This window comes from Fundulus heteroclitus, chromosome 20 (assembly GCF_011125445.2).
Source record: "Fundulus heteroclitus isolate FHET01 chromosome 20, MU-UCD_Fhet_4.1, whole genome shotgun sequence".
NCBI lineage: Eukaryota > Metazoa > Chordata > Actinopteri > Cyprinodontiformes > Fundulidae > Fundulus > Fundulus heteroclitus.
Window position 1 is genome coordinate 34,871,126 of NC_046380.1, and position 27,227 is coordinate 34,898,352.

The following is a 27,227-nucleotide window of genomic DNA, read 5'->3' on the forward strand; positions in this document are numbered from 1 at the left end:
AACAACATGGCGGCGCGCTGACGTATCGTTCCCACGAAGCGACGCGGCGCCGCAGGTCTATGGCGGCGGCGACGCGCCCGTCTTATTGTGAAAGGCTCCGCCGGCACTCCGGCTTTCTTTCACTCACGCTGGATTAACACTGCTGCGAGAGCGAGCAGCAGGCGGAGAGGAACGGCATCTAAAAAACCCACTTGGAAAAACTACTTATCGGTAAGGGGCGAATTCGGCGACTCGATATTCACGTACTCTGTGGTGTTTGTCACGCGTTCCCGACGGTGTTGGGGGCGACGGGGGCGCGCTCGCCTTTTTTCCCGTCTCTCAAAAAGATGAGTCGGGCTTCGGTCGAGTGTAAGCGCCCTTATTGCTCACCGAGCTTTGCTCCTATATCGCTCCGGCCGTGACGTTCAGTAACTTGACTCGGACACAGTCGGTCCCACCATGTGTCCGAGGAGTCCCGCACGGCGCTGACACGCTCCGGGACGTTTTTATCCCGCGTCTGTTTATTCACCGGGGCTCGTTTTAATCCGGTACGTGTCATGCTTTTGCTCTGTGTGAAAGTTGGAGCCGTCAGCGCAAGCGTCGGGTCTCCCTGCATAGAAAAGCCATTCTTGGCCCCCATCGCTTCTGTGCTTCTTCTGAATGCAGCGGTTCGTCCGAACGAGCGTCGCAAATGTTACGGCAAAAAGGCACTTGAAAGAATGCGTGGAAATTTCCACTTATTTTTTGGCCTTGAATAACTCCGTATATTTACTAACGTCGAAGCCTTACATAATGAAGGTTGCACGACCTCATCCGATTTTGGGGTTTTCTCTTGAGACGGTCGCCCAAAACGCCACATCCAAACTACATGCGGGCTCTCGTGGTGGTGGTGGGGGGGCCCACGGACGCCAGAGCGCGTTGCACAAAGTGAACGGTTGCCGTTTCCCCACGTCGACTCAATGTAACCGATTATTCATGTGGCCCCCTTAACTTCCCTATTGTGCAACTTGAGAGATCGGCTGGCGGCGCGCTGCTCCGACTGACGTGCCGCTACAGCAGCGGCTCCCCCCCTGCAAGTGCACGGGGTTTGGTTTGTTGTTAAATAGATGGGGGGGAAATGATGGCCTTGGTTTATTACTGGTTATTTTTAACTGATGTTGTTTTGGGCTGAAGTCGTTAACAGGACAGATGCGGTGCAGGTCAGCTCATTGCGCATTGCCCGTGTCGATGCTGTTGGGGAAGTTGAACTTGTTACAATTTTCGTTTGAGGTGTGATACTGACACTTCAGGCCGCCTGATGCCTCTTCACGTCCCCCCCATGTCGTGGAGCTAATTTAAAAGCTACAAGTCATCAGTTCTGTCACTAAAGCAGTTTTTTTTTTTTTTTTTACCAAATGAAAAAGTTTTTTTTCTTCTAAGGGAGACAGTTTCTTCATGTTATACAGAGTAGTTATGTGTGTTTTTTTTAATAGCAAAAAAGTAAACAACATGATTAGAAAAAAAAAAATAGAAAAGCACCAATCAAATAGCCAGATATGTTAATCAGACCAGTTTTCTCTTCATGGGTCCTGATTGGTTGTGGGGAAAAAAATATCAGATTTTTTTTCTTCATATTTATTAAATGCATCAAAACTCCCAAGAACATGGTCCATGAACACATCAACCAGGAGCGTTTTACCTTGGATCACCATATGATTGTTAAGGACCTTTTCTTCGATGTATAAATGGACATCATTCTGTCCCTTTCTGTTGTGTTCCAAACTCATTTTAAATCTTTTAGCTGTTATAGTCCGTAGGAGAGGAAAAAAATAGGATTGGCAGGCCACACCCTGAAGAACACTGGACTGGCCAAGAAAGGCCCGATCAGAGCTTGTCTAATTAACTATAAAGTTGAAGCCTCTTTATTTAATGTGATATTATTCAAAGAAGACCTCTTCTGTTTGGAGTTTGCTCCTGTCTTCTGTTACTTTTTCGTGCTGTGACCTGACAATGGGGATCTGTAAAGTGATCGCCTTCAGTATAAAAAAAAATCCCATGCTTTCACCATGTTGACACGAGTAGGCTTATAACATGATCACAATGCCTTTGTTTAAAACAGAAAAGTAACAAGTATTCATTCTTCTGCTTAAATAATATACAATTACAGCTAAAATAGTGCAATACGGTTTGATATTTTGATGCTAATATTGAGAGTTAAGCAAAAATATAGATGCACACCTGTTTAATTTACCCTATCCCCCATGTTATGATGTTTTATAGCGTAAAAACAAACTGATATTGGGCAGGCTAATTAGTCAGGCTGTCTGCTAGGGTAGCCAGCCAGCAAAACTTCAGTTGCTTAAGCCTCATCCTCATAAGACTGATGCCACCTCTTTAGTTTCCATGTCATCCAGCACTGTTTTTTTATGGAGGAGGGGAGGCGGGTTCCAAGCAATGAAAATGGGCTTCTTCAGGCCAGCTGGCTGGCAGTGCTCAGCAACAAGTGGTGTAGAGGAGCTCTGCATGAGTTTGTGCTCTTTATAGATGGTGGGGGGGGAAAGACTTCTCATTCCAGGAATGGTATGATGGAAAACTTAGAAATCATCCCATTTTAAGCGCTTATATTAGACCGTGATACTTGTGTTGTTACAGTGGTCACAGTGAATAGGACTATTATCAATTCATTGATGTTACTACGAAACAGGAAAAACCCTCCAGTCGAACTACACGTGTGTGTGATATAAAAGCCTTTGTTTTAAGTGGACACAGCTGCAGGATATTAGAAGTGATTGATGTATTCAAATGTTTTTTTTTTTTTGTAATGTATAGCAGAAAATGAACAACTACAGTTTTTAATAGTCGTATCAAAATGATTTAAAATGAATGCCTAACACAGAGTGGTTTCACAGGGCGGTGAATTTTGAGCTGAGCTGATATTTTTCCTTTTTATACTCCGAGCATGTTTTTTTTTTATTTATTTATTTATTTATTTTGTTTTTTTTTTTTCATCAAAGAGCCATCCTTTCTGAAATTATAGCAGCACGCGGCTTGTTTCCATGCAACAAACACAAAAGCAGATGAGGGCTGTGACTCCGCTGAAGGGATTTTTCTACAGGGCTTGATCCGCCGTGGCTCCATTGTGTCCGACACTTTTGCTGTCAGTTCAAGTCAAACTTTCTTTCTTTCTTTTGTGCCCGTCGCTCACATCTGGCTCTATTTTGTTTATTTATTCATTCATTTATTTTGTTTCTTGAGTGATCAAACCAACTGACAGTTTTGGATTGGGTCACGGCGGTAATGAGACACCTACGCTAAAAAGACCTTATGTGTGTTTTTCTATTTTATCTATTTATTTTTGGAAAAAATCATTGTCTCTGGAACCATAATGCGTTGTTAATAGCTCATTTTATGTCTCACATTGTCCTCCTGTGGGTTCCATCCCTGGCAACTCTATTGCTTTCTAAGTTATTTGGAGAGAGAGAAAAAAAAACAGCAAAACTTCGGCTGAAGCAGACTCGCTCACTTTATGTCCAGATTGTTGCTGAATCCTGCTTTTTTGACTAATCTATCACCGTTTTTGGCTGAATCATACCAGTCCCGGAGTAGACTGCTGCCAAAACATCTCCGGCAGCGCAGGGACTCGCCTTCCTTTCAGCACTTTGCCTTCTCCCCTCCTGCTCCGTCACTGGCTGCATTACGTTTCAGTGGAGGGCAGGGCAGAGAGCTGTACGTTTTGGTTAATCCCAGGGAGTATTTTAAGTTGCTGTTAAGAGATCTGAAATTGAAGCACACGGTTTTATCTGTGGGGAATTAGTCAGTTACAGAGCGGCCTCAAAAATCCCTGAATCTGAATGATTGTCTCCATTTTTAGCATCTCGTCTAATCTCGACTGAGCAGGCTGCGTCTCAGTCAACGTCGTGTTGTGTCTGATAACGGAAACAGAGAAAATATGGAAATGAAAACACTTCAGCTTGGTAAAAATACATTAAATGAGGGCACTGGGAGTCAGTTAAAGGCAAACGCACGTTAAAGAGTGACCTCAAGCCAAGTGAAAACACTTATTAGCATAACAAGTGTTTTTTTTTACTACATGTGATGATAAGAGATGACAATTTTTATTTAAATTAATTGCAGTACTTTTTTTAAATCTCTGCTCTTATACAGTCAGAGCCTCACATAGACAGAAACTCCCCCTAAAGAGAGCTTTTAACCACACCGGCTTCATTCGGTAATGCAGCTGTGCTTCCAGACAGTGCGCAGTAATTACTAATTCAATCCTACTTTGACTCCTAGAGTCAGACTTTATTGCTCACGTCGAACCGACGGCAGAAACGGATAACAGATAACGGATCTTTTTAAAAAAAAAAAGAAGAAGAAAAAAAAAGAAAAGAAACGGATAACAGAGGTAACAAGCCAAGCCATGCAGTCGGCTTTTTTGGGTGGTTTGTAAACCTCGTCGGTTATAGCAGGTCTTTATCAAAGAGTGATTCTCTGAGCAGTTTTTTCTCCTGCAGCGCTGCCCCCTCCCACACTTGTTGCTGTGCACTGCCGGTTAGCGGGCCTAAAAACGTACACCAAACGTTTTCCCTCATTTGGAAGAGAAAGGAAATGGCGAGCGTTTGGTAATATCTCAGGAAAAACACAGACTGGTGTTGTAGAAACTGAAAGGCTGCCATCTATCCCCCGTATTGCAATAAAGCTGCTACCTACAACATGCTAACAGCCAGCTGCAGGCTTAATTAGCCAGCTAATATCCTCTATGTGTACTATCTATCTAACAAACAAATATATTCTACTTCTGCTTAAGTTTATGAATGGAAACGAAAAAAAGCAAAAAATCACTGTTGTAAATAAATAACTTTAATAATCAATATATTATATTGTCTTAGCAGTGGTAGGAACAATTGTCACTGTCCCCTCAAGAAAAGCAATTAGATCATGTTATTTCCACAGCTGCGCTTCATTTTGTTCTCTGTGGTAATTAATATGAAACGATGAAAGTCCTGTATTTTAATTCTACTCAAGGTTTTCACGCTGTGAAGATCTCGTATCGGCCCGTGCTTATTAAATACTTTTTTTCAGGTTCAAAGTGTCGAGATGCAAACTCGGCCCCAGTCTTACTCTATTGGGCATCGCTAATTGCAGGAGGAAATTCAGCTTTATTTAAATAAATAAATATAAAGTAACCAACGGTGAGCCACAGCTGCCACCCGGCAGAGTTTGAGGACGTGTCCGGCTGCGTTTCTGCTCATACGGTCGGAACGCGCCTCCCACCCGGGGACAGCACTGCAAAAACAGTACTAAAAGTAAGTAATATTTTCTTAAAATGAGTGTATCTATTCTTGATTTGAGCAGGTAAATAAGATTATCTGCCAATGGAATAAGATTTTTGCACTTAAAATAGGAAGAACTGATCTCCATCGTCTTATTTCAGGTGCAGTTTATCTAATTATCTTATTTTAGGGGTAAAAATACTCACTCCACTGGCAGATAATCTTATTTACCTGCTCAAATCAAGGACAAAAACCCAAATTTTAAGAACATTTGACTTATTTTTAGGTCTGTTTTTGCAGTGAGCGCAGGCCGTTTTAGAAAAGCTCCATGGCATGTAATGTGCTGATGAGAATATGATGCGTTAAGTGCTCGTGAAGCTCTCAGTGCCTGCGCGCGCTCTCGTCCCCTCTCATCGTCCGCGGGTCCAGTCAGCGTGTCGGGTTGGTGCGAGGTCTCTGCAGACCCCCTGCTAACTGTGGTCCACGCAGACCACTGTACTGCGCGCACAACAGGGAAGTCACAGTTCTTCCTGTCTGCCTGTACGAGCCGGGGCTGCGGTGAAGAACTTCTGCAAAAAAAAAAAAAAAAAAAAAAAGCCACGGCTGGTGCAGCCTGATGCGCCCGTACGCAGCCAAGCAAGCTCGGTTTGGAAACTTTAAAAGAAGCAGGGTGGAATCAGAGGCGTGTTGATTCAGGTTTTCTCTTCACATGTAGAATGTAACTTTTTTTTATGTCAAAACAAGCATCTGTTCTGCTTTTCTCCCTACTGCTCTTTTTTTTCTCCCCCTCTCTCTTTCAAAGACCCCCCCACACACACACACACACACACACACACACACACCCTCCTCCTCCTCCCAGGACAATGAGGACCTCTGGTCTGTGTGTCTTTGTCAGAGGGGGGGGAGAGAAGACAGAGAAAGTCTGGTGCGGGGTCGCGGGTGAAAGGTGGAGCTGATCCCGGCGGAGCACCGGGGTCGCAGTGGCGGTCCGGCGGTCGGGAAGGGTCGGCCCTCGGCGGCGGCCCCCGCTTTAATAGAGATGTCAGATGTGACAAAGACGCGGCTGACAGCGCGCCTGAATGGAGCTGAGCCGGCTGAGCGGCCGCTCTCGGCACCAGCCTCTCCCTTCTTTTGGCATTCACGCCGCCGTCTCTTGTTGCTTTAACTGATTTCATCTGCTTTTCACCATCATGAGGGGGTCAGCGCCGCGTGTCACAGCTACCCACGTTCACGTCAAGCCGCCGTTTTGAGTCTTCCCCGCCACTTCGACAAGAGGCTCACAATTAAGAGTTGGAAGAAGAAATTCGCTTCACTGGTTGAAGCGACTGCTTGCAAGCTAACATTTTCCAGCCATCTGGGGTGCTACTTAGGTGCTAAGTGCAGGGCCAGAAGAGAAGCTTTTAGAATATTAATGTTCCAACTTAAGATTTGGCAGCATTGTTTAACAAAAGCCACATTACATTTTCTCAGAGACTGAAACAAGTGCACATTTATTTTTTTCTCCCCTGGCCCTGATATGCAAATTAAGGCTGCTGGGATTCTCTTCGTCTTCAGCCTGAAATTCCACTCACCGCTTCAGGTTGCTCTGGCCAACTGTTGGTAGTTTTATTTTCAAGAAAAAAAAGTACTTTACCTGGCAAAACTATTCATAACACTTTATTTTCTTAACACGTTAAAACCGTAAACTACAATGTATTGTATCAGGATTTTATGTGCCAGGCAAACATAGGATGTTGTGTACTTGTAAAGTGGAAGGAAAATGGTGCAAATCTGAAAAGTGTGGCATGCATGTTTATTCAACTTTCTTCGCTCTGACACCCTAAATAAATTCCCTTGTCACCAACAACATTAAAGTTTAAATATCTTTAAATATTGGCATTAATCAGAGAAGCAGCCTACAGGTCCACAGCAAAGCTGGGTCCAAAATTATCCTTACACCCGGCGATGTAGATTCAAGATTATTTTCAGTCAACCCAGTAGCTTTGTTTCTAATAGTAAATGAGACAGATGTCTGTGGGGAAAAAAAAGTATCTGTTTTGTTTTTATACCTGATAGAAAGATACAACTCTCAAATCCTTCTTATAATTGCGAAGCAGCTTTTTACATGTCTTCATTGGTATTTTGATGCCTTACTCCATCTTAAAGTTGGAAGGCCTCCTTGCCACCACCCTAATCTTTAGCTCCCCTCAGATTCAGCTCAGGACTGAGCTGGGCCGCTCCGAAATGTCAGTATTACTTCCAGCCAGAAGAAAGTTGTTGGTAAAAATTAAAAGATAATTTTAAAGTCTGCCAGGGGTAAAAAAAAAATAGTTGTTGTCTTCTGGAAGAGATGCTGCACTTCCACAACTCAGTAGCAGGTTAACAAATGTGACTTTTATGGAAAGTGGCAAAAAGAAATCCATTTCTTGAAATTCCTTTTTACATCCGTGACGACTGAGGCTAACTGGGTAGTCTTCTTGCAATCTGAATGTTGTAGGTTTGATCTGTTATGGGCAAAGCTCTTAGAAAGAAACCCTAAAGAAGACGGGTAGTAGCAGCAAAATGTGCTTCTGAAAAATATCGATCAAGGGGCTGAATACAAATGCATGCCACACTTTTCAGATTTATTGTCAAAAATTCTGGATTTGTTGGTCTATCACACGAAAGCCGTTTAAAATAAAATAAAATAAAGATAGTTTGAGGTAATAATGAAACATGAATTAGAAAAGAGAGGTTCTAGAGGTCTGCTTCCTGTTGGGAAGGTGCTGAATGTTACAGAAGAATTGTTGGAAGAGATCCGGGGAACTTTTTGCATTTACAGTCTGACACATCTATCGCTATGAAGCAAAAGTGCCATCTCACACATCTTATTGTTGAAACTAATTTCCGTTACCGTCCGCTGCCGCAGAGGCAGAGTGATATTGAGCAAAAGAGAACATAAAAAAAAAGGCTGACTATGTCTTGTTCTTTCTTGCTAGAACTTCGGGCCGGTTTTGTCTCTTTCACTCGCTGTCGCCGGAGAAAATCCCCACTCAACTGATCCTTCCCCCAGCCTCAGCCTTGAGGGGGCCACCAGCATGAGCCAGGACACGCTTGAGTCTGGTAAGAACTTCTCTGTGAGCGCCTGCACGAAATAGGTTGGCTTTAAAGGGAGGGTAGGAAAATAAAAAAAAAAAAAAAAAAAATTGTCTTCCAGATGGAGACTGTGCTCAGGATGTGGCTGACTTCAGCTGGGATGATTACCTGGAGGAGACTGAAGCCGTGGCCGTGCCTCATCACGCCTTCAAACATGTGAGTGTTATTTTTATTTTTAGCTCTTCGTTAGGGCTGGGCGATATGGATTAAAAAAATAAATCTCCAATTTTATCATACCAAATCCGATTAATCGATTTTTTTCCTCCTTTTTGTTTCATAAAAAGAAATTAAAGAAATTATTTTAAAACCTTGCTTTTTATGTCAAGCATTTCATCAGGGAGTTGACCTGAATTCAAAGTGCAACTAAAAACAAGCTGTGAAACATGCTTGTAAAACAAGATGGCAGCCGTGCCATTATAAACAATGAAAATATAACAAAACATTTGCTGCTACTGGTATTACACATTGAGCTAAGAACAGGCTTCACTGCACTGTGAACTTCAAACTAAGTTTAAAAAAAAAGTAAATAAGTAAATGAAGTACCTTGTATTATGGTAAAAAAAAAAAAGTTTCCACTTAACAATATTTTGACAATACATTTGCCTAAACATATATTCAGCATCACATGCTGTTCTCTTCATGGAAACCCAATGAGTGTATTGGCAAAATAAAATCCAGATTTTCCAAAAATGAAATCTTAAAGAATTGTAAATTCGAATTAATCGATTAAATCGATTTATCGCCCAGCCCTACTCTTCGTGATTGTTTACCAAGCTGGTGTTTGTAGACCTCAGAGGGACTTTCCGAACTTTGCTCTATATAAAAGCACGATTCAAACCATCAGAGTAAATCCGGCTCCCGTCACACCGCTTTAAAGGCTTCATGTGCATGAAATCGAGCAGATTTAAAGGATCCTAATAAAGCGGCCCTAATCATGTCTCAGGTGGACCAGGGACTCCAGACAGGACTGACCCCGGGCATGAAGCTGGAGGTGTGTGTCCGCTCAGAGGCAGACGGGCCCTACTGGGTGGCCGCCATCATCACCACCTGCGGCCAGCTGCTGCTGCTGCGCTACGAAGGCTACCAGGACGACCGGCGCGCCGACTTCTGGTGCGACATCATGACGGCGGACCTCCACCCGTTGGGCTGGAGCCGGCAGCACGGCAAGACCATGAGGCCTCCCGAGGGTACGTTGCCGTCGGAGCTCGCCGATTCTGAGTCAGTCGGACGAGAAAAGCTCTAAAAATACTTTTGAATCATTGGGCGCAGTTGTCCGCGCTTAGAGATGAAGCAGATGCAGAGCTGCCTTTAAGTACAAAACCGCTGACTCAGCTACATGCAGCTTTCTACTATATTTGGCTGCAGAATGCCATGATGTTATTAGCTAGATTTGTTCCTGCAGATGCTGGCACACGTGGCCTTATTAAAAAAAGAATCTTATTTTAACAGAGGTTGTTTTCAGAACATGCAGTCCCTTAAAAAAAAAAAACACAGCTGTGGGATTTTTTTTTTCTTTTTTCATTTTGACATGCTACAGCCAAAACTTAATATATTTTAATGTGACAGATCAACACAAAGTGCATAAGCAACAAGTGAAAGGAAAATAAGAGATTTTTTTTGTACTAATAATATAAATGAGAAAATTTGGGCGTGTGGTTTTGCGAGAACTTCTACTTGAGTCTCAAGTTTCTTGCAGCCATTAAAAAGTTTTCATCGCCGGCATTTCTATTATACCACTTATAGCGTTTTGCACACAGGACAAAAGAGAATTTCAAAAGGCTGCCAGCATTTCCGAATGTGCTTTGTTTTGTACTTCATAAAATTCAAATCGAAGCATTCGGCTGTTTCTACAAATTTTTCTTCAACCTTATAACTGTTCTACTTTAGGTTGGTCTGTCAAATAAAATTCCCAAGAAATGCAATTTTTTTTTGGTTTTAATGTGACAAAATGCAGAAGAATCTCCAAAGGGTGTGAATACTTCTGCAAAGCACTGTACGCATGCTTTCAAGCAGGAGGAAAACTTGGGTTTATCTTCTTTTTAGCAGTTTTATTTAAAAGTAAATAAGCCAAGTCCTAAATAGGGCTGTATGATTTTTGCCAGAAATCAGAATTGTGATTTATTTCAACCATAACTGTGATTTAATTCAGCCTTTCCGATGCATTAACCACAAGCGACAGAAATGCTCTGTAGATAAAGATGTTTGTGAACAAGGACTGTTTAAAACAAGATATTGAACTGTTTTTGTTAATCAGAATATTATTATTCAAGAGAACAGCTTGTTGAGTTGGACGTCAATCCTTGTTGAACATAAAGTGCAACCAACAAACAAGTCAATGTATTAAACAGTTTGACCGTAATGCCATTGTGAGATTCTGGTAAAAAAAAAAAAAAACAGTATGATTATATAAACTCTAAAACAAATAATAAAATTAGATTATCTCACTGCTGCAACTCTCTTCTCTACCATGTGGAGGCAAACCCACTTTAAACGTATTACACCTAAAGGACGTGTCTGATCCATGAATTCTTAAATAACCAAAGATTCCAGACCTCTGCCATTTGGAAATGGTGATTCTTAAAATTGTGATTATATTGCAAATGTGATTAATTGTCCAGCCCTAGTCCTAAATCCGATTTTTCTTTGCCAGTCTAATAAGTAAATATTGTAACTAGTCAGTAGACGAATAAATGTATTTTACCGGTTTTAGTTCGAGGTTAGACAAATGAAAAAGGAAAGGCAGCAGAAAAGAGTGTAATCTTGAAGAACGACTGGTTTCCTTTAACCTAAACACTGTCTTTGAACCTTTTTGCTTTAGGTGTGCGTGAGAAACATCCAGAGTGGGAGGCTCTGTTGGAGAAGGCCTTGGCTGAGGAGTGCAGTGTGCCTGCCAGTCTGCTGGAAATGGTAAGGCAGGGGTTAGGAGCATCTGCCCACCCTGAAACCCAGAACACACTCACAGCCTGGGAAGGAACTTAGTTTTCATTTCTCTTTCATTCCCTGGGTGTGTGCCTGCAAGAATATTTTAGCCAGTAAGAGTTAAATGAAGTTGTTGAGGTTGCCACAACAAAGTTAGACCACGACGGTTGTTCGGTTGATGTCAGTAATTTTAACTGAGTGATCTGGAGGAAACGGCACCACCGTTCTGACAGTTTATAGCCTCGGGTGATCAGAGCAACTGATTTACATTCACAAGAGTACACACAATGTTTTTACTTTCTGTTTTACTTTCTAACTGAAGGTTTCTGGCACTAAGTCTGCAAATGTGACTTCCACATGGAGGACGCCGGTTGAGAGCGGCGTCAACTTGAGCAAAATTAGATTTTTACATCTGTAAAGAACCCCGGCATGTGCAACTCGCATGCAGCCGGTAAAACACCGGGTCCTTCGAGCAATTGCTTCCACCACCGGGGCTTTGATGCTGGAAGCAAATTCACAGTATGAACAACCTGTGAAATTCTTCAGTGCTATTAGTTGGCTTTCAGCCACGGCGCTTCAGTTCTGCCACTCAGTTCCACAGAGCTTTCTCTCTCTCCTTGCCGAGGTATGTGTTCACGTGTGCTTGTGCTGCCCGCTTCTCATTCACGACCGCTCTCCATCCCCAGCCCCAGCGCGGCAGAGACCCGGTGGAGCTCCTGACGGCGGGCTGCTACGTGGAGCTGCAGGACAGCGTGGAGCCGGGGCTGGCCTGGGCTGCGGAGGTGGAGGAGAACGTCGGAGGGAGGCTGAAGCTGCGCCTGTTGGGCACCGAGGGCCTCCCGGACACGCCCGCGACCCTCTGGCTCTTTTATCTCCACCCGCGCCTACACCCACCTGGCTGGGCCAAAGAGCGGGGCTGCACCTTGAGGCCTCCGTCAGGTTAGTGGCTCGTTCGACACCGGCCGAGTTTTAAATGTAGAAGGAAAACGGATGAGCGTAACCTATGTGAATTATGACGCAGGGAGAAAAGGCAACAGAAGTTGTTTGATGGCTAAATGTATTCGGTGAAAGTGTGTTTGTTTTTCATCGCCGACGCAAAAAATGAAGTGACAGTGAGCCATTAGAGCTTGAAATTAGTTTTCCATCCATGATTAGATTAACTTTCAGGATTGTAGTCTGTAAATACCATCTTGTTTGTGTGCGAAATGTAAAAAGCACTAATGGCTGAATACGGTATGTCCTGACACAGCTGGTTTCTCTTCTATTGCCACTACAGCTAAAGGCGTATTGATTTTTAATGCCAGGCTTTTTTTTCTTTTTTTTTTTGCAAATGTGGGTTTTTTTTTATGCATTTGGATGCTCTGCTTACAGAAGCAAGAAACAGAAGGTGGTGGGAAGTAAAACTGTTAAATGTATCTCTAAAAGCAGTCTTTCTCACATATATAGACAATTGAAGTTTACATACAAGTTATTTATTTTCTAAGTAATAAAAAATAGAGTTTTAATAATGCATAAAATCCATCGTTGGCTTTCGTTCGTTGTTCACTCCACAAATGCCATGCAGCAGCAACAGGCAATCCGCCGCTAAAATCAGTCCACAAACTTTCACCATTATTCTTCCTCGTCGTCCGTATTTATTTACAGTGAACTCACGTTTGATCTTGAGAGGTTTCCTAAGATTTCCCGTCTGACATCTGAATGATCCTGAGTGAAATCTGTTTGTGTTGTACGCTGCCACCACACGCTGCATGAGCAAACCTGTTTAAGCTACAATTATTTTTATCGCTACGTATGGCGTCTCTCAGGCTTTGGAAATTGGCCGTCTGTTTTAAAATCTATAGAATGTAAAACTGATAGAACGAAGCAGGCTGGCATTAGCTCCTTTATGCCATTGTGACAGACTGAGGTAAAGGCAGCTGGGAATTTGATGATTACCAAATGCTTCCTATTATTTTGTTGGGAAAAAAAAAGATCTGGAACTGTTTGCCTTAAATTGTTGCTCAGAACATGATAAGGCTTTGTTAAATCTTGACCAAAATGAGTTTCCTTCATGCTAACATGCAGTGGCAACATCATTTTAAACACCTGTTGTGGATGTTTATGTCACAATCACAGCGAAAAAGAGACTGCATTGACTGCTGCCGCTCCTGGTGTGTCATATGAGCTGCTCTGCATGTTGGGCTGCTGGTGTGGGAGAGAGCCTGTGTAAACCGCAGTGGAAACACTACTAATTAAACATGCCTTGTAGAAAGCAAAGCGCTAAGTTTATGAAGGCAGGTTAAAAAATTAACGAGTCAAGTAATCAACAACACTTGCCAGAAAAGAGGAGAAACATGCCAACATTAGCCTAGCGTATAAATTGCTCTGGATTAAAATGTTGTTGACAAGCAAGATGCTGTTTTCATCTCTGTGGGTGAGCCGACACACTGTATGTACACGTCGCTGCTAACAGGGGTGGTTGGTAACTAGTTACATTTACTTGAATAACTTTTTGGGCAAAATGTACTTCTAGGAGTAATTTTTACTACACTGTACTTCTTACTTTTACTTGAGTAAATATTATAAATAAGTATCACCACTCTTACCTGAGTAAAATGTCTGGCTACGCTATCCACTACGAGTAACTTGCCTGAATCACGAACAAACCCGTTTTAACCAAAAATTCACCAGAGAGACACACAGAGCTACAGATTATAGGAAGACTTGTAGATGCTTGTACATTTGTTGTTTTAGTGATATTTATTATCTGCAGAGCCCATTGAGCCATTTACAAGTCAAGTGACCATACAGTAAACAGTAGATATCATTACTGGAAGTGCTTTGCACTGTATATACATTAACTGCTTGGTTTCATAAGTTTTATGTTGAAGAACATTGTTTAAAAAAGTGTTTCTTCTGCCTGAATTTGTTACTTTGCAATTGTTATTGATTGTAAAGGTTTTTAAAAATCAGTCATTCTAAATATTTACTCAGTACTTGAGTAGCCTTCTTAACAAATACTTTTTTTACCCTTACTTGAGTAATTTCTTGGTTGGGTACTTTTTACTTTGACTTGAGTAAAAATCTGCGGGAAAAAAAAGCACTAATGGTGGTCCCCAACCTTTTTTTTAAACACATACCAGTTTAATCTCAGGTAATATTTTCATGGACTGGCCTTTAAGTTGTGGCGGATAAATACAAGGAAATAAAATGATACGGTCTGTGGCCTGTTAGTTGGGGACAACTGCCTTACACCATATTACCAAAGCATGCCTTCAGGGGCACTACAGGTCTGTTTTGGCTACAAAAGGGGAACCAAAACAATATTACTCACATTCATGATGTCATAATTATTCATAACTGTGTGCTTGATAGGTGCAGTACTCTCTGACCTAAACAAAGCTGCTTTTGGCGTGTCCTCTGACTCTCGGCCTTGAAGCAGCTGGACCAAAAGCAGACAGCTCCGTATTTCATTTTAGTTATTTAATTTGTTATAAACTGTTACATCCATACTAAAGAACAGCTTAAGTTGAGCATAAAGACTAATTAGGAATACTGTCTAGTCTACTGTCCCCCTGCTTAGTGTTTTGAGGCCGTAAAAAAATATCCTTTTCATAATAATGCAGACATCAGATAGCTGGTTTTGGCGCTTCAGCTGCTGATCATTGTGCGTTTGTTTACTTCAGAACTGCTGGCGCTGCGGACTGAGGAGGAGTGGGAGGAGGTGAGACAAAGGATTAGCGACCTTCCTCAGGATGAAGCTCTGACAGCGGAGTTTGCTAAGGTAATTCCAGCACCTCGGTGCTTTTTACCAAACCCTTCTGTTTATTCACCGGCGACAATTCGACCGCGTCTTTGAAGCGAGTCGGTCCAAGCTGGGTGTTCTGAAAACGTCTCAGGAAAGCGTCTCGCTTTGGTTCTGTTGTTCAGGATCAGCCTGCTATCGCCGATCATTGTTTTAAAGAAGGGATGAAACTGGAAGCCTTTGACCCTGCTGCACCCATTTCCATCAGGCCTGCAACTGTCACCAAGGTAACAGGCTCTCATTCCTCTTTCGCTGCAACGTTCCTTCTGATGCGTGCCGTTTATTTTTACCAACATCTTTTTTGCACTTATTACTCCAGCGGTCCTCGCACAGCCTGTTGGTTTGTTGACACGTGGTCGAACTCGGAGGAGACTTGTCCGTCTGAGAATGTCTGAGCCGCTCTCGTCTCCTCCTTTTATTCGTCAGGTGTTTGATGAGAAATCCTTCCTGGTGACGATGGATGACCTTTGTGGAATGGAGGAGTCAGAAGGTGCAGGGCGAGCCTTCCTCTGTCACAGAGACAGTCCAGGGATCTTCCCAGCACAGTGGAGTCTTAAGAACGGGCTCCCCCTCAGCCCCCCACCAGGTTTGCACTTTCAGATCTATCCCCCGTGTTACGCTTTGATTGTTAGATTCTTCAATTCTTCGTGCCACCCTTCCCGTTCTCTTTCACTTCCACTCACCTCCCTCTTGTCTTTGTCTCTCTTTTTCGCTGCAAACAGGTTTTCAGGGTTCCGACTTCGACTGGGCCGACTACCTGAAACAGTGCGAAGCCGAGGCCGCTCCCCAGCATTGCTTCTCTACTGTGAGTAACTTTCCATCTGGCAATTTATCATTTAAAACCAGGCAGCGCTTTCTGCTCATTGACCTAAAAAGGATGATTAAATACAGTAATGATCTGATATTTTTGTGTGTTAAGGGTTTCTCTCTGTCTTGTTAAAGCTGTTAAATGTAGCCTAGAAATTAACTGGGCATGTGCAAATGAACTCCTCTAGACCCCGTCGGAGCTGAATGCTGTTCCCCATTATGATCAAATGAGGCGGAAAGATTATTATATTCAAATTTAAGTAAATATGTGTACTTTTTTACATATGTTTTGCATAAAGAATAACTGAATACTTTGTTGGAAAACAGCATGAAACCAACAGCATGCCTTCTTGGAAGTTGCAGCTGCAGATCTACCAGTCGCTCTCCCTGTCTGGGTGTAAATGCCTCTACATACGGACGGGTTTGATGCAGTCTAGTGCAGCCTGTTGGTAATTATAGGTTAAACACCGCTGCGCATACTGTTGTGCTCCACTTTATCTACTGCAAACCTGTGAGGACACCTGGTACAGATGAATAAACAGCCATAAAAGGAGATTTAGTTTCTCACCAGCATTATTTTACTATAAAAATAAAAATAAAAGATGTTAAGAAATACATTTTAATAGCAACAAAATCATACTATTATTTCTTGGCAGTTATTGCCCCACCTTCTGTTTACCAGCATTAAAAACAAGAAGTGCATGAAAAGAATGGTGGTTAAAAAAAATAAGCATCCCATAAAAAGAATCGTTGAGATGCAAATTAGAACAAGAAGTCAAGATGTCACAGACATTAATCTTTGAGATTTATGGGAACCCAGACATAAACAGGAATGTTTTCAGTCTGCGTTTAAAAGAGCAAACAGCTTCTGCACCGTCTCAGGTGTTGACAGGGAGTTGTTTCCAGAGCTCAAAGGAGTCCTGGTGTTCAGGATGGGGGGAATTTTCTATATCAAGCTAGGTTTATACTCCACACATTGAAAAGGGCGCTGTCGCAGCTCAAGGTTGTGAACACTACGAGTTTTCGGAACGTGGTGCGGACCGCGCGGGCATGTTTCATTCAAATTGGGGGAATTCAAAGGAGCCCTTGCTGAACAAGTTTGCCTGTACTGACATCAAATGGCTTAGAAGTTTCAGTGGCACAAGTTTGCTAAATGCTTTGATGTTAGAGTTTATTCTGTTACTGAAAACAGCATACACCCGTGTTACTGGCATACTTTCAGGGCTGAGTTTATTGGCCAAGTTTGTGAGTACAAACATGAATTTTGACTTCTGTTTCCATCACTTGCTGTGTAAATCAAGTCTAAAACCACAACTAACAGTATGTAAAGCCATCAGCTTGTAATTAGTAAAGCAAAATATTTTGTTTAAACCTTTTATTTAAGAAAAGATCCCTATGGGCTTTACAGACAGGCTATAATCCACACCGTCACGTCTTCGTCTTAAAGCATCTTAAATGTCTCAGATCCTTCGTTTATTTCTGTTGAGCTGGCAAAAACACACCAACCATTCTTCATGATTGTTTACAATACCACACATGGCAATTTTGGGTGTGTGATGTCAACTGCTTCTTCTTTTGTTTACTGCATTTGCACTGGTTATGTGGAGTAGTGCCCGTCTGTGTGTTTGGAGAATACTGCATTTATGTTCGTTTCAATTATAAAAGTCTACAGCGCTTTTATGGGTTCGCACCCAGGCCGCCCAGACCCAACGCGAGGGTATAACTCAGCCTTTAAGGTAAACACTGTAGGAATTTTGATTATGCGTCTCGTGAACCATTATTGTGTTTATTTGGTCAGGAGTTTCAGATAAGTGTCCTGGTTGATGAACAATTATCATGTTGGTACAGTTAACCATACTTGTATTTAAATGTACTGGCATTTTCAGGAGTTCACGAGAAACAGACCCACAGCATGACATATCCTCCACTTTATTTAACAGTTGGCATTAGTTGCTTAGAAGTTTGTAGAAGTTCCCACAAACTCTGATCAATTTTAAAAAGAATAGTCAAGCATTAATAAAAATGCTTCTGCTGCGTTCATTTTGTAGAGATTTTTAGTGGTACCAATAATTTTGCTACCAGTGATTTTGTTAGACAATGTATTTGTTAACATGTTGTTTTTTCTCTACGTTAGCTTTTCTTAAATTGGTTGGGTTCTTTAGATTGTGCTACTGCAGTAAAAGTTTAATTGCTTTTAATGATTTTCCCACATCTTTACCAGGACTGCTAACAAATCTTTCTACTTCTGTATAAATGTTGCTAAATTGTTTCCCTTACAAGAGATCATAAAGAATCAGATGCAGATGATGAAATTGCATCCACTTCGTCTGCCAGCACAATGAAGTAGCTGATAAAAGTCAAATTTTCATTAGCTGTTATACCCCAATCTTTTTTTATTTTTATTTATTTACAGGAACAGTGTGAACACAGCTTCAAAGAGGCCATGAAACTCGAGGCTGTCAACCCACTGTCACCTGAGAACATCCACGTGGCGACGGTCATGAGGGTTAAAGGTCAATACATTTGGCTCAGCCTGGAAGGTGAGATAGAGGAATGAAAGAATGTGTTCTGTTTGTTTAAAGAAAGAAGATAAAGTTGTTGTTTCCCCCTGTGCAGTAAGCAATACATGTTAGACTAGACAACAAGTTGTTGATAACATGTTGTTCAGTTATTGGTTGGCTTTATTCTGTTTGGTTTCATATTTTATTCCGCTGAAAATAATCAACTTGGGGGGGGGGGATTTTGAAAGGAAATCCAAATTCCAAAGAGGCAAGGATTTGCACAATTTAATCTTATTTGATGTATCGTTATATTTTAACTTATTGAACACCAGGCAAAGTTAAAGCTAATCAACATTTATTTGTAAAAGTTAAAACTAGATATTTGAATAATGAGATATTGAACTCCTGGCTCTACTTAAACAAATGTGAAAATATCTTTGAACAAGAATAGAAACAACCCATGGTCTCCAATGTGTAGCTAAAAGGCTAAAAGGGGTGTGTGGGGGGGGGGGGTTAAAGGGTTTTACATGTTAGAAACATTTTATTAAACACGACATTTAAGTTCTTCCTTTCCACATCTAAATCATTTAGTTGTGGTGTCTATAATGTGGAACTGCAATGCTTATATAAAAATTAAATTGGCAGATTTATGAAACTGGTTAGCCAGAGGTTCATGGCTTTATTTAGTAGCTCCACAGCAAAAACTGTGATGCAATTGTTGAAAAAAAAAAAACAAAAAAAAAAAACTAATAGTGAAAAAAAAAACTTTTTTGCATTTCTTGAGATTCTAAGTACACAACAAAATGTATTCAAGGGCTAAAATAGTGAGTCTTTCATGATATGTCCGCTTTAAGAAACCAAATGTCATACATTACGTAGAAGAATTATTATTTTTTTGCTTTTTGGAGCTTCCCCCATTTTATTTTTTTTTATTATTTTATATTGAAAACGGTTCAGTGAATTTCAGCATCACTACTGGGGACCAGCCAGGTACAGCCAGATAATAAATGTCTCTGCCAACGCTGAGTAAACCCAACCTGTGTATTGCTTTTTGACATAAGTCAACCTTTTCTCCTCATACTGTTGCAATTAGACACTTTCAAATAAAACACGTGACCGTGCTCTTCACAGGGCACACCCCTGAGTGCAGAACGTTCTCTGGCATTTTACTAAAGGTACTTTAACCTGTAGGAACCATACAGTGTGACAGAAATCCCTCAAGTCTGTAGCGTGAGAGCAGTAACGGGACCCTGCCCAGTATGTACGTGTCGGGGTGGCTCTCCATGCAGCACAGTGGGCTCAGAAGCACACGTAAAAACAGACGTGATCCGCCGTGTTGTGTAAATAAGCTGAATTACAGAAGGCTATGTAGTTTGTTTAATAAAAGAACAAGATATAGACCACAGACATATATACGTAGACGCGTCATAGGGCGCAGGTTCGCACGTCAACGTCACCGCCATATTGTATGTGGCAGAAAAAAGTTGAGTTCAGTTATTGTGAACGTGGATCAGAGAAGATGCCTCATTCCTGTGCTGCAATAAATATACACACACACACACACACACACACACACACACACACACACACATATATATATATATATATATATATATATATATATATATATATATATATATATATATATATATATATATGTGTGTGTGCGTGTGTGTGAATGTGTTATGAATATGATCAATTTGTTAAATCTAAACATTGTGGTCTTCATTATTTCATAAAACCGTGTCACATGTGAACCTTTAGGAACAGACTTTTTGGGTGAGTATTAAAGAGGTAAAAATAATAATATGAGGAAAAAAAGTCCTAGGTCAATAAAGTAAAAATAAACAAACAAACACAAAAGTGATAATGTTATGATAAAAACATCATATTATGAAAATTAAGGGGGAACATTTCCAGAATAATCACAGTTTGCAGAATTATTTCACTCCTGGAGTAATAGGGCCAGGTTAGATTATTTTAAATATTTTTATTCTTTAGGAGAATAAATTCAGGAGAATGAAGCTAAAGGGATACGAAAATAAACTTGTAATATTACAAAAGAAATACTACGAATACAAAGTATATTCAGAGATTAAAGTCCCTCTGATACTGTTTAAGTGACTGAGTAACTGCAGATTTGCCACATTTAAGATGGCGGACGCTCTGACTTATCGCAGCATAGGCAGAACCCGCCCAATGACGCGTCTACTCTTATATGATGTCTATGATATAGACTAGTTTAACAGGAAACTGACCTGAAGTAGCTTCAGTTTTTACTTGCTACTGGAAGGGCTGAACTCACACTGTAGCTTCTGGGTTTGCAGGCCTGAAGCAGCCGATGCCAGAGCTGATCGTTCACGTGGATTCGCTCGACATTTTCCCCGTCAGCTGGTGTGAGACGAACGGCTACCCGCTGGTTTACCCCATCAAGCCTTCAGGTATACACGAGCCATCACAGTGGCTGCTCCCGCTTTGATAAGATTGATGTTAAAACACGGACTTACTGCCAACTTTCACTCATCCTGACCCACTGAGTAACATTTCAATCTGTTGCATGCTCGTTTCTACTGAATGTAGTAGAGAAAGAAAGAAAAATTGCTGTGGTGCAGCCGGAGAAACAGTGAGTATAAGAGAACGGTCATTGGTATGTCACTGACTGTGTGTGTCAACGTCTTACTGAGATTTCGCTACTTTCCAGCAGGACCCCCCCTAAGTCTTCATCACCCGACGCCGTCAAGCAGCAGCTCGCCAGCCAGTCAGAGACGGGCGGTGAGTGCGTGCTAGGTTTTCTGTTTAAGTGACTGGTTGGCTGCGGTCTTTGGTTGTTCTATCAGTAACGTGTGATTTTTGGTGAACAGGACAGGGGAACGGTAAATACTGCTGTCCAAAGATCTACTTCAACCATCGCTGCTTCTCAGGGCCGTACCTTAACAAAGGTCGCATCTCTGAGCTGCCTCAGTTCATCGGTCCTGGGAACTGTGTCCTCGTCCTTAAAGAGGTGAGCCGCATGGTCTAAACTAGCCTAAAACCCATGGCTGAAACACAAAAGGGAAGATGAAGTGTCACGCACCCAAGTATTTATAGCTTTTTCACACATTTTGACAAGCATTAAGTCCCATTTCAAATGCTGCCCTACTTTGTGTTGCTGTAGACATAAAATCTGGATAAAATGCACTGAGGTTTGTGGTTGTTACATGACAAAATAGGAAAAGGTTCTGGGGAGCATGGATGCTTCAGCCGGGGCCCGGTGCAGTGATTGATGGGGTCAGTTCGGCTTCAAATGACAGCGGTGTCATTCCATCCCATGGCGCTAAATATATTATTTACACTTTTAACTTCAAATGACCCTGTTGGCAAGAGCTCACCCCCACGCCCAAACCACTCGCTTTTGCAAAATTTGACTTCATTTTCGTTAAGAAAGTCAGGGGGAAAAAAATTAGCTGTTGTCACTGACTACTTGACACGCACGCTTTGATAGAGGAAGTACTCTGAAATTAACTTTAATGTGCAAGTCGCTGTTTTTGTAGCTGTAGGCCAGTTCTGTCACTTTTGGTTTTGGCTTGTTTTTTTTGCCATGCACAACTGTTAAGTTAGAGTCACTGAGCTGCACGCACGCAATCAGCAAAACACGCTTCCTAATAAAACCATGACTCCTCTCATGCCTTTTTGAGATACTGTAGATCTAAAGTGCTGCAGTCGTTTTCCTTTGTGTCCAGGTATTGACTCTGCTGATAAACTCTGCCTACAAGCCGAGCCGCGTGCTGAGGGAGCTGCAGCTGGATCAGGAGAGCCGCTGGCAAGGCCACGGAGAGACACTCAAAGCCAAGTAAGGGGAAACACTCTTTAATCTCAGCTCAAGGTGCTCAGCTCCTCGGAAAACTTGCTGAAATCATACAAGTGTTCACAGCTGGCCTGTTTTGAGCGCCCATGCTGGATTAAAACGTCCTCCAAGCACAAATGCAAGTGCTTTCCGCCCAGCAGAGCTGCTGCTCAGGGCTCCTCGGGCTTCTGCGAAGGCTGTCATTTCGCTGATTGCTTCTGGGAGACTTCAGCAGGAAGTCTTTATTTTTCACCTTGCAATCTGTGCGTCTGTGGAAGAAATGCTACTTAGTAGTCCCCGTTCATCAGTACTTTTTTTATTTTATTTTTTACATACCAGGTACAAAGGAAAAAGTTACCGGGCCACTGTTGAAATTGTTCGCACCGCGGATCGGGTGGCAGACTTCTGCAGGAAGACCTGCGTTAAACTGGAGTGTTGCCCCAACCTGTTTGGACCTCGCATGGTACTGGAGCAGTGCTCGGAGAACTGCTCTGTCCTCACCAAGACAAAATACAGTAGGTGGTCATAATCACAACGAGTGTGTCTCTTATATTGTTACTTTTTAAACACTTTCCCCGAGCTTGAAACGTTCTCATTTTGAAAACCGTCGGCAAGCTTCAAAAACAAGCGGTCAGAAACGTCTGAATGGGTTTCTCTCATTTTGGCTGCGAGTCACATGTCTCTTTGTAAAACGCTGCTGCTCTGCTGATTTAGCGTGAACAGGCAGATACAATCTGACTGCATGTTTTTTTTAAATCCCCCAAAATGTTTGTTAGTTCCCTTGGGGAATATTCAACGTGATTAAACTATGTTTGGTTTGCGTTCATCCCAGTGATCTATTAACTTCAGACGCAGTGTTGGATGCACAATTTCAGAGTTGACCTGTTGTCTTCTCACCAGCCTATTACTGCGGAAAGAAGAAGAGTAAACGTGTCGGCCGTCCTCCCGGGACTCACACCAGCCTGGACGCTGGAGTAAAAAGGAAAGGCAGGAGGAGGAAGAGGCGGAAGCAGCTCTTTGTCCACAAGAAGAGACGCTCCTCGGCCTCAGTGGACAACACGCCCGCTGGCTCCCCACAGGTACAGCTAACCTGCGTTTTCATCGGGTCTTTGTGTAATCACAGATTGTCGGACCCGTCTCGACACTCTTGTGCTCGACTTGGCCCGCAGGGCAGTGGAGAGGAAGAAGACTTGGATGAAGATGACTCCCTGAGTGAAGACACTGGCTCTGAGATGCAGGATGACCTCCAAGATGACTCTGAACAGTCCGTTGGCAAATCTCAGCCCGCCACGCCGTCCCCCTCCCCGCCGCCCACACCCAGGCCCTCCCGGAGGCGGCGGAAACCCCGCTCACCTTCCTTCTCTGATGATGAGAACCATCCTCCTTCACCCAAGGTAATGAGAATAAAAGTAGGCTGTGTTAATATTCAGTAAACTAAAAAAATTTAAAAACCAGGTACTGGTCTCGCCAGGTTAAAGGGGAAGTTTGGTCAACAGGGAAAAATCAGGGGATCATTAGCTAGAACTAAAACTAATACGGTCGTGGTTATTTAATGAATTTAGCGTTAATCAATATGAAAATAAAAGCATAAGTTGTCGTCTGGATCACTGTGTATGGGGGCGGCCATTACTGCCCAAATATGGGCAGTAATGGCCGCCTGACATCACATCCTGTGACGTAGAATCGGGGAGAGCCGACAGCAGTTTGCCGCGCTTTACAAGCAAACTCAATAGGAGCTGTTGTACACAGCTGTGATCAACAACAATTATTTCAGATTTCCAGAGGACTCCACCGTTGAAAATCGCGAGAGCTATTGTTAAAGCAACAATGCACACGTGCATGGCAGTTGGATGTAACAATACATCGGGTAAAAGTGGAAAAACATGGTAGTTTTTTTCACCTTTCCGATCCACTGGTTCTTTTGTTGGATTACCTACTTGAAGAGAGTATTTGCCGTCGAACTTCTGGCCAGAGAGAAAAAACGTCGTCTGTAGCCAAGATGACATGAGAGCGAGGATTTTCGGTAGTTTTTTTTTAATAAAAGACCTACCAAAATTTTCCGGAACGTTTGTTTACCGACCAGAGGGGCGGAGTGATACGACACACTTAGAAAGCATGCTCATTGTTGTGAAGCCCACTTATTTTATGCAACTTTGGTCTTCTTTTTTCTGAAGTCGCTTGTAAATTTCATGAGTTGCGGGTTGCAGTTTTTTTTTGGGCTCGTTTCTGAAAGTGAAGTTGATTGTTTGTTCTCTAAACTAAGTGATGCTGAAATATCCCTCCGCCTCATAACGCACTGCAGCTCATCCTGACAGGAGCAGAATAAAGGCAGAAGGAGCCGATCTGACCGTATTTTCTGCAGTTTACGGTTGCAAAACCTGATGATAACTGCTGAAAGTAGATTAGGCGGTGCAGATCACCATTTTGAGCAGAGATTGGTTCTAAAGATGAGTTTTATACTCATCTTATAACATTGCAGAACCCAACCCACAAACCGTACTTTAATGCTTATTTGTTGTCTTTTTATGTCTCTAAAATGTAAAATTAGTATTAATTTAAATTTAAATGCTTAATACCATGTCTATTTTTGTTTAAGGGGTTAAAAAATATATTTTGGCATGAAAACTGATATTTATTTACAAGGGGACAAATACGGCATTGGGACTTGCTCTAAAGCCGATCCCGCGACCTGACGTCACAAACTGGGAGGAGGCAGTACTGTTCTTCACCAACATGGATGCCTCCATAAAAGGACCTTCAAATGAAAATGACTCTTAATTAAAAAAGCTTATCATTTATTGAACAGTATGTAATAATTTTATATTTAAAGTACTTTCAGCAGTTTGAATTCTGATTTTGACCGGACTTCTCCTTTTAAAGCTGCATATTTCAATGTATGTGTTGGGATTTTAGGTGATAAAGCAAAATACGTAGAACTGTAAATTGGAAACAAAATAACACTCCCTCACAGCATGAGGTTGGCATGTTTCAGAATGGGGATGGTGCATCCAGCAGGATGCAGAGTTAGTTTTCCATCATATGTAGCGTGGTGGGACTCCTTAATAAAACAAAGTAACCTGTAATTATCACCTGAGAGGAACAAATGATCAAAAAGCTTTCTAGACAGTTTGTGTGGATAGGACATTGCTTCATGTAGGAATGAGTATGTCTGACACCTGTTTCAGTTTTAGTTATAGGTGAGCGGTGAGATCAAGGCTGACTCACCATGTCTGTGTTTTACTAGACATCAAAGGTTGAACCTCCTCAGAAGCTGTGTTTGGACACGAGCCCACTGGAGTGGAGCGTTTCTGATGTGGTCCGCTTCATCAGGACCACTGACTGTGCACCTCTTGCAAGGATTTTCTTAGATCAGGTAAAAATGGGGATACCCATGTTGCCTGCAGTAGTCATTTGAATTGTCATTACATGCGATTTTAGAAAGGTTTGAAAAATAGACGGGGAAGACCATGTGGAGGGTTTGTCTCATGTAGAGTTGTGTCTTTTTTTTTTTTTTTTTTTTTTTTTAGGAGATCGACGGACAGGCCCTTCTGCTGCTGAACCTTCCGACCGTGCAGGAGTGCATGGACCTGAAGCTGGGGCCGGCCATAAAGCTGTGCCACCACATCGAGAGGGTCAAACTGGCATTTTATCAACAGTTTGCTACGTAGTCGACGGGGGGAAGTTAACGGGACACGGCTGCTTCCTGTTCTAAAATTTAATCCTGTAAAAATGTGGAAGTTCTATTTAATTTTTTTTTTTTCATTTTGCCTCTTTTTTTTTTTTTTACACTGGACATCTTTTGGCTTTTTGTGTACATGACATCCTTTCAGATGAGCTTGGCTCTAAGAAGTCATGAAGCAACGATTTCTCATCCACGGGGACACAAAGAGCTAAGAGGACAAAACGACACATTTCACACGCTCAAGAAGAGAATACGAGGCGCATTAATGGCACAAAGACGTTTCAAATCGGATGAGCGTAAAGTCCAACAAAACAAACGTTTTTTTTTTATGTAAAATTAAACAAATCTCAACAACCTGCTGTCAAACTCAAACCAGCTGTTTTATTTTATTTTTAACTTTACCTTTTGCCCTCTCAGTATTTCAGTTCAATTTTTTTTTGATTTTTTTGGCTTCAAGTGACTTCTTTGATAAAAAAAGAAAAATGTTCAATATTCTTTGTGCATATAACAGGCTTGGGTGTAATCAAAATTTTTTTTTTTTAAAAGTTTCTTTCCGAAAACATCTTAAAATATGTGTTGCACTGAAGGAAAGGAATGCATTGAAATCTTTGTGATGTAATGAATTGATGCAACACTTGCAAAGTCCAGGTATAACTTTCTCAGAAATTAGGCCCAACGCTGTTTAAAGTAACAGCCAGACACAACATTTAATATGAAAGTAATGATTTGTTTTTGTTTTTTTATGATGAATTATGAAATTATGTTTTGTTCCTGCAAAGACCAAAATTGTCAGTTTGCTCCGAGGATTCTGCATTGCAAGCACAAGTAAAAAAAAAAAAAGGCACTGAACGGCGATATACCCAAGTGCATGTTTGTACATAGTGTACATAAGCAAATCTTTTAGTAAACAGGGTGATTTTGACTAAAGAGATCTGCATAAGCAATGTGTAAATGTCTAAATTATACAGAATATTTGCACAGAACAGGCCCTAACCTGTAAGGGGGAGTATCATTTTGTTTTGGAAGTAGGTACAGCTTGCCATATCAGCAGGGTAGCTTTTAGCAAACAACTGGCAGCTCTAAAAAAAAAAAAACAAGAAAAGAAAAAGATGATCATCAGCAAATGCCTCTGTAATTTGCCATCAAGTAGTTTAAATTTGTACATGCTTCATTTTGTGTAAGAGAACCCTTCATTGTTTAATTTGCTTGTAGGTTCCTCTGTTCTCAGAAAAACAGAACAAACGTATGTGTCGTGTAAAAATGAAATACTGCAATAAAGATCGATGAGCCCGGGTAGTCTGTGCTGGGTGTTGGCCATTTCAGTGCTCTGTAGTTATGTCGTTTTTTGTTCTTGACGTTTTTGTGT

The 27,227-nt window shown here is 41.7% G+C and overlaps 1 protein-coding gene across 1 annotated transcript; it reads left to right on the plus strand.

The window, feature by feature from the left end:
• Positions 1-59: 59 nt before the first annotated feature.
• On the plus strand, positions 60-27,186 carry sfmbt1 (Scm like with four mbt domains 1). The gene is given in 23 exon segments (XM_012862139.3): positions 60-116; positions 119-210; positions 8,189-8,250; positions 8,253-8,312; positions 8,407-8,501; positions 9,289-9,532; positions 11,164-11,252; positions 11,951-12,203; positions 14,930-15,027; positions 15,174-15,275; positions 15,475-15,634; positions 15,771-15,853; positions 18,269-18,395; positions 20,684-20,797; positions 20,937-20,979; positions 21,058-21,128; positions 21,218-21,357; positions 22,076-22,185; positions 22,519-22,694; positions 23,080-23,258; positions 23,349-23,573; positions 25,424-25,552; positions 25,707-27,186. Coding segments are annotated over 23 exon segments (2,850 nt in total). The 3' UTR covers positions 25,848-27,186.
• The last annotated feature ends 41 nt before the right edge of the window (positions 27,187-27,227 follow it).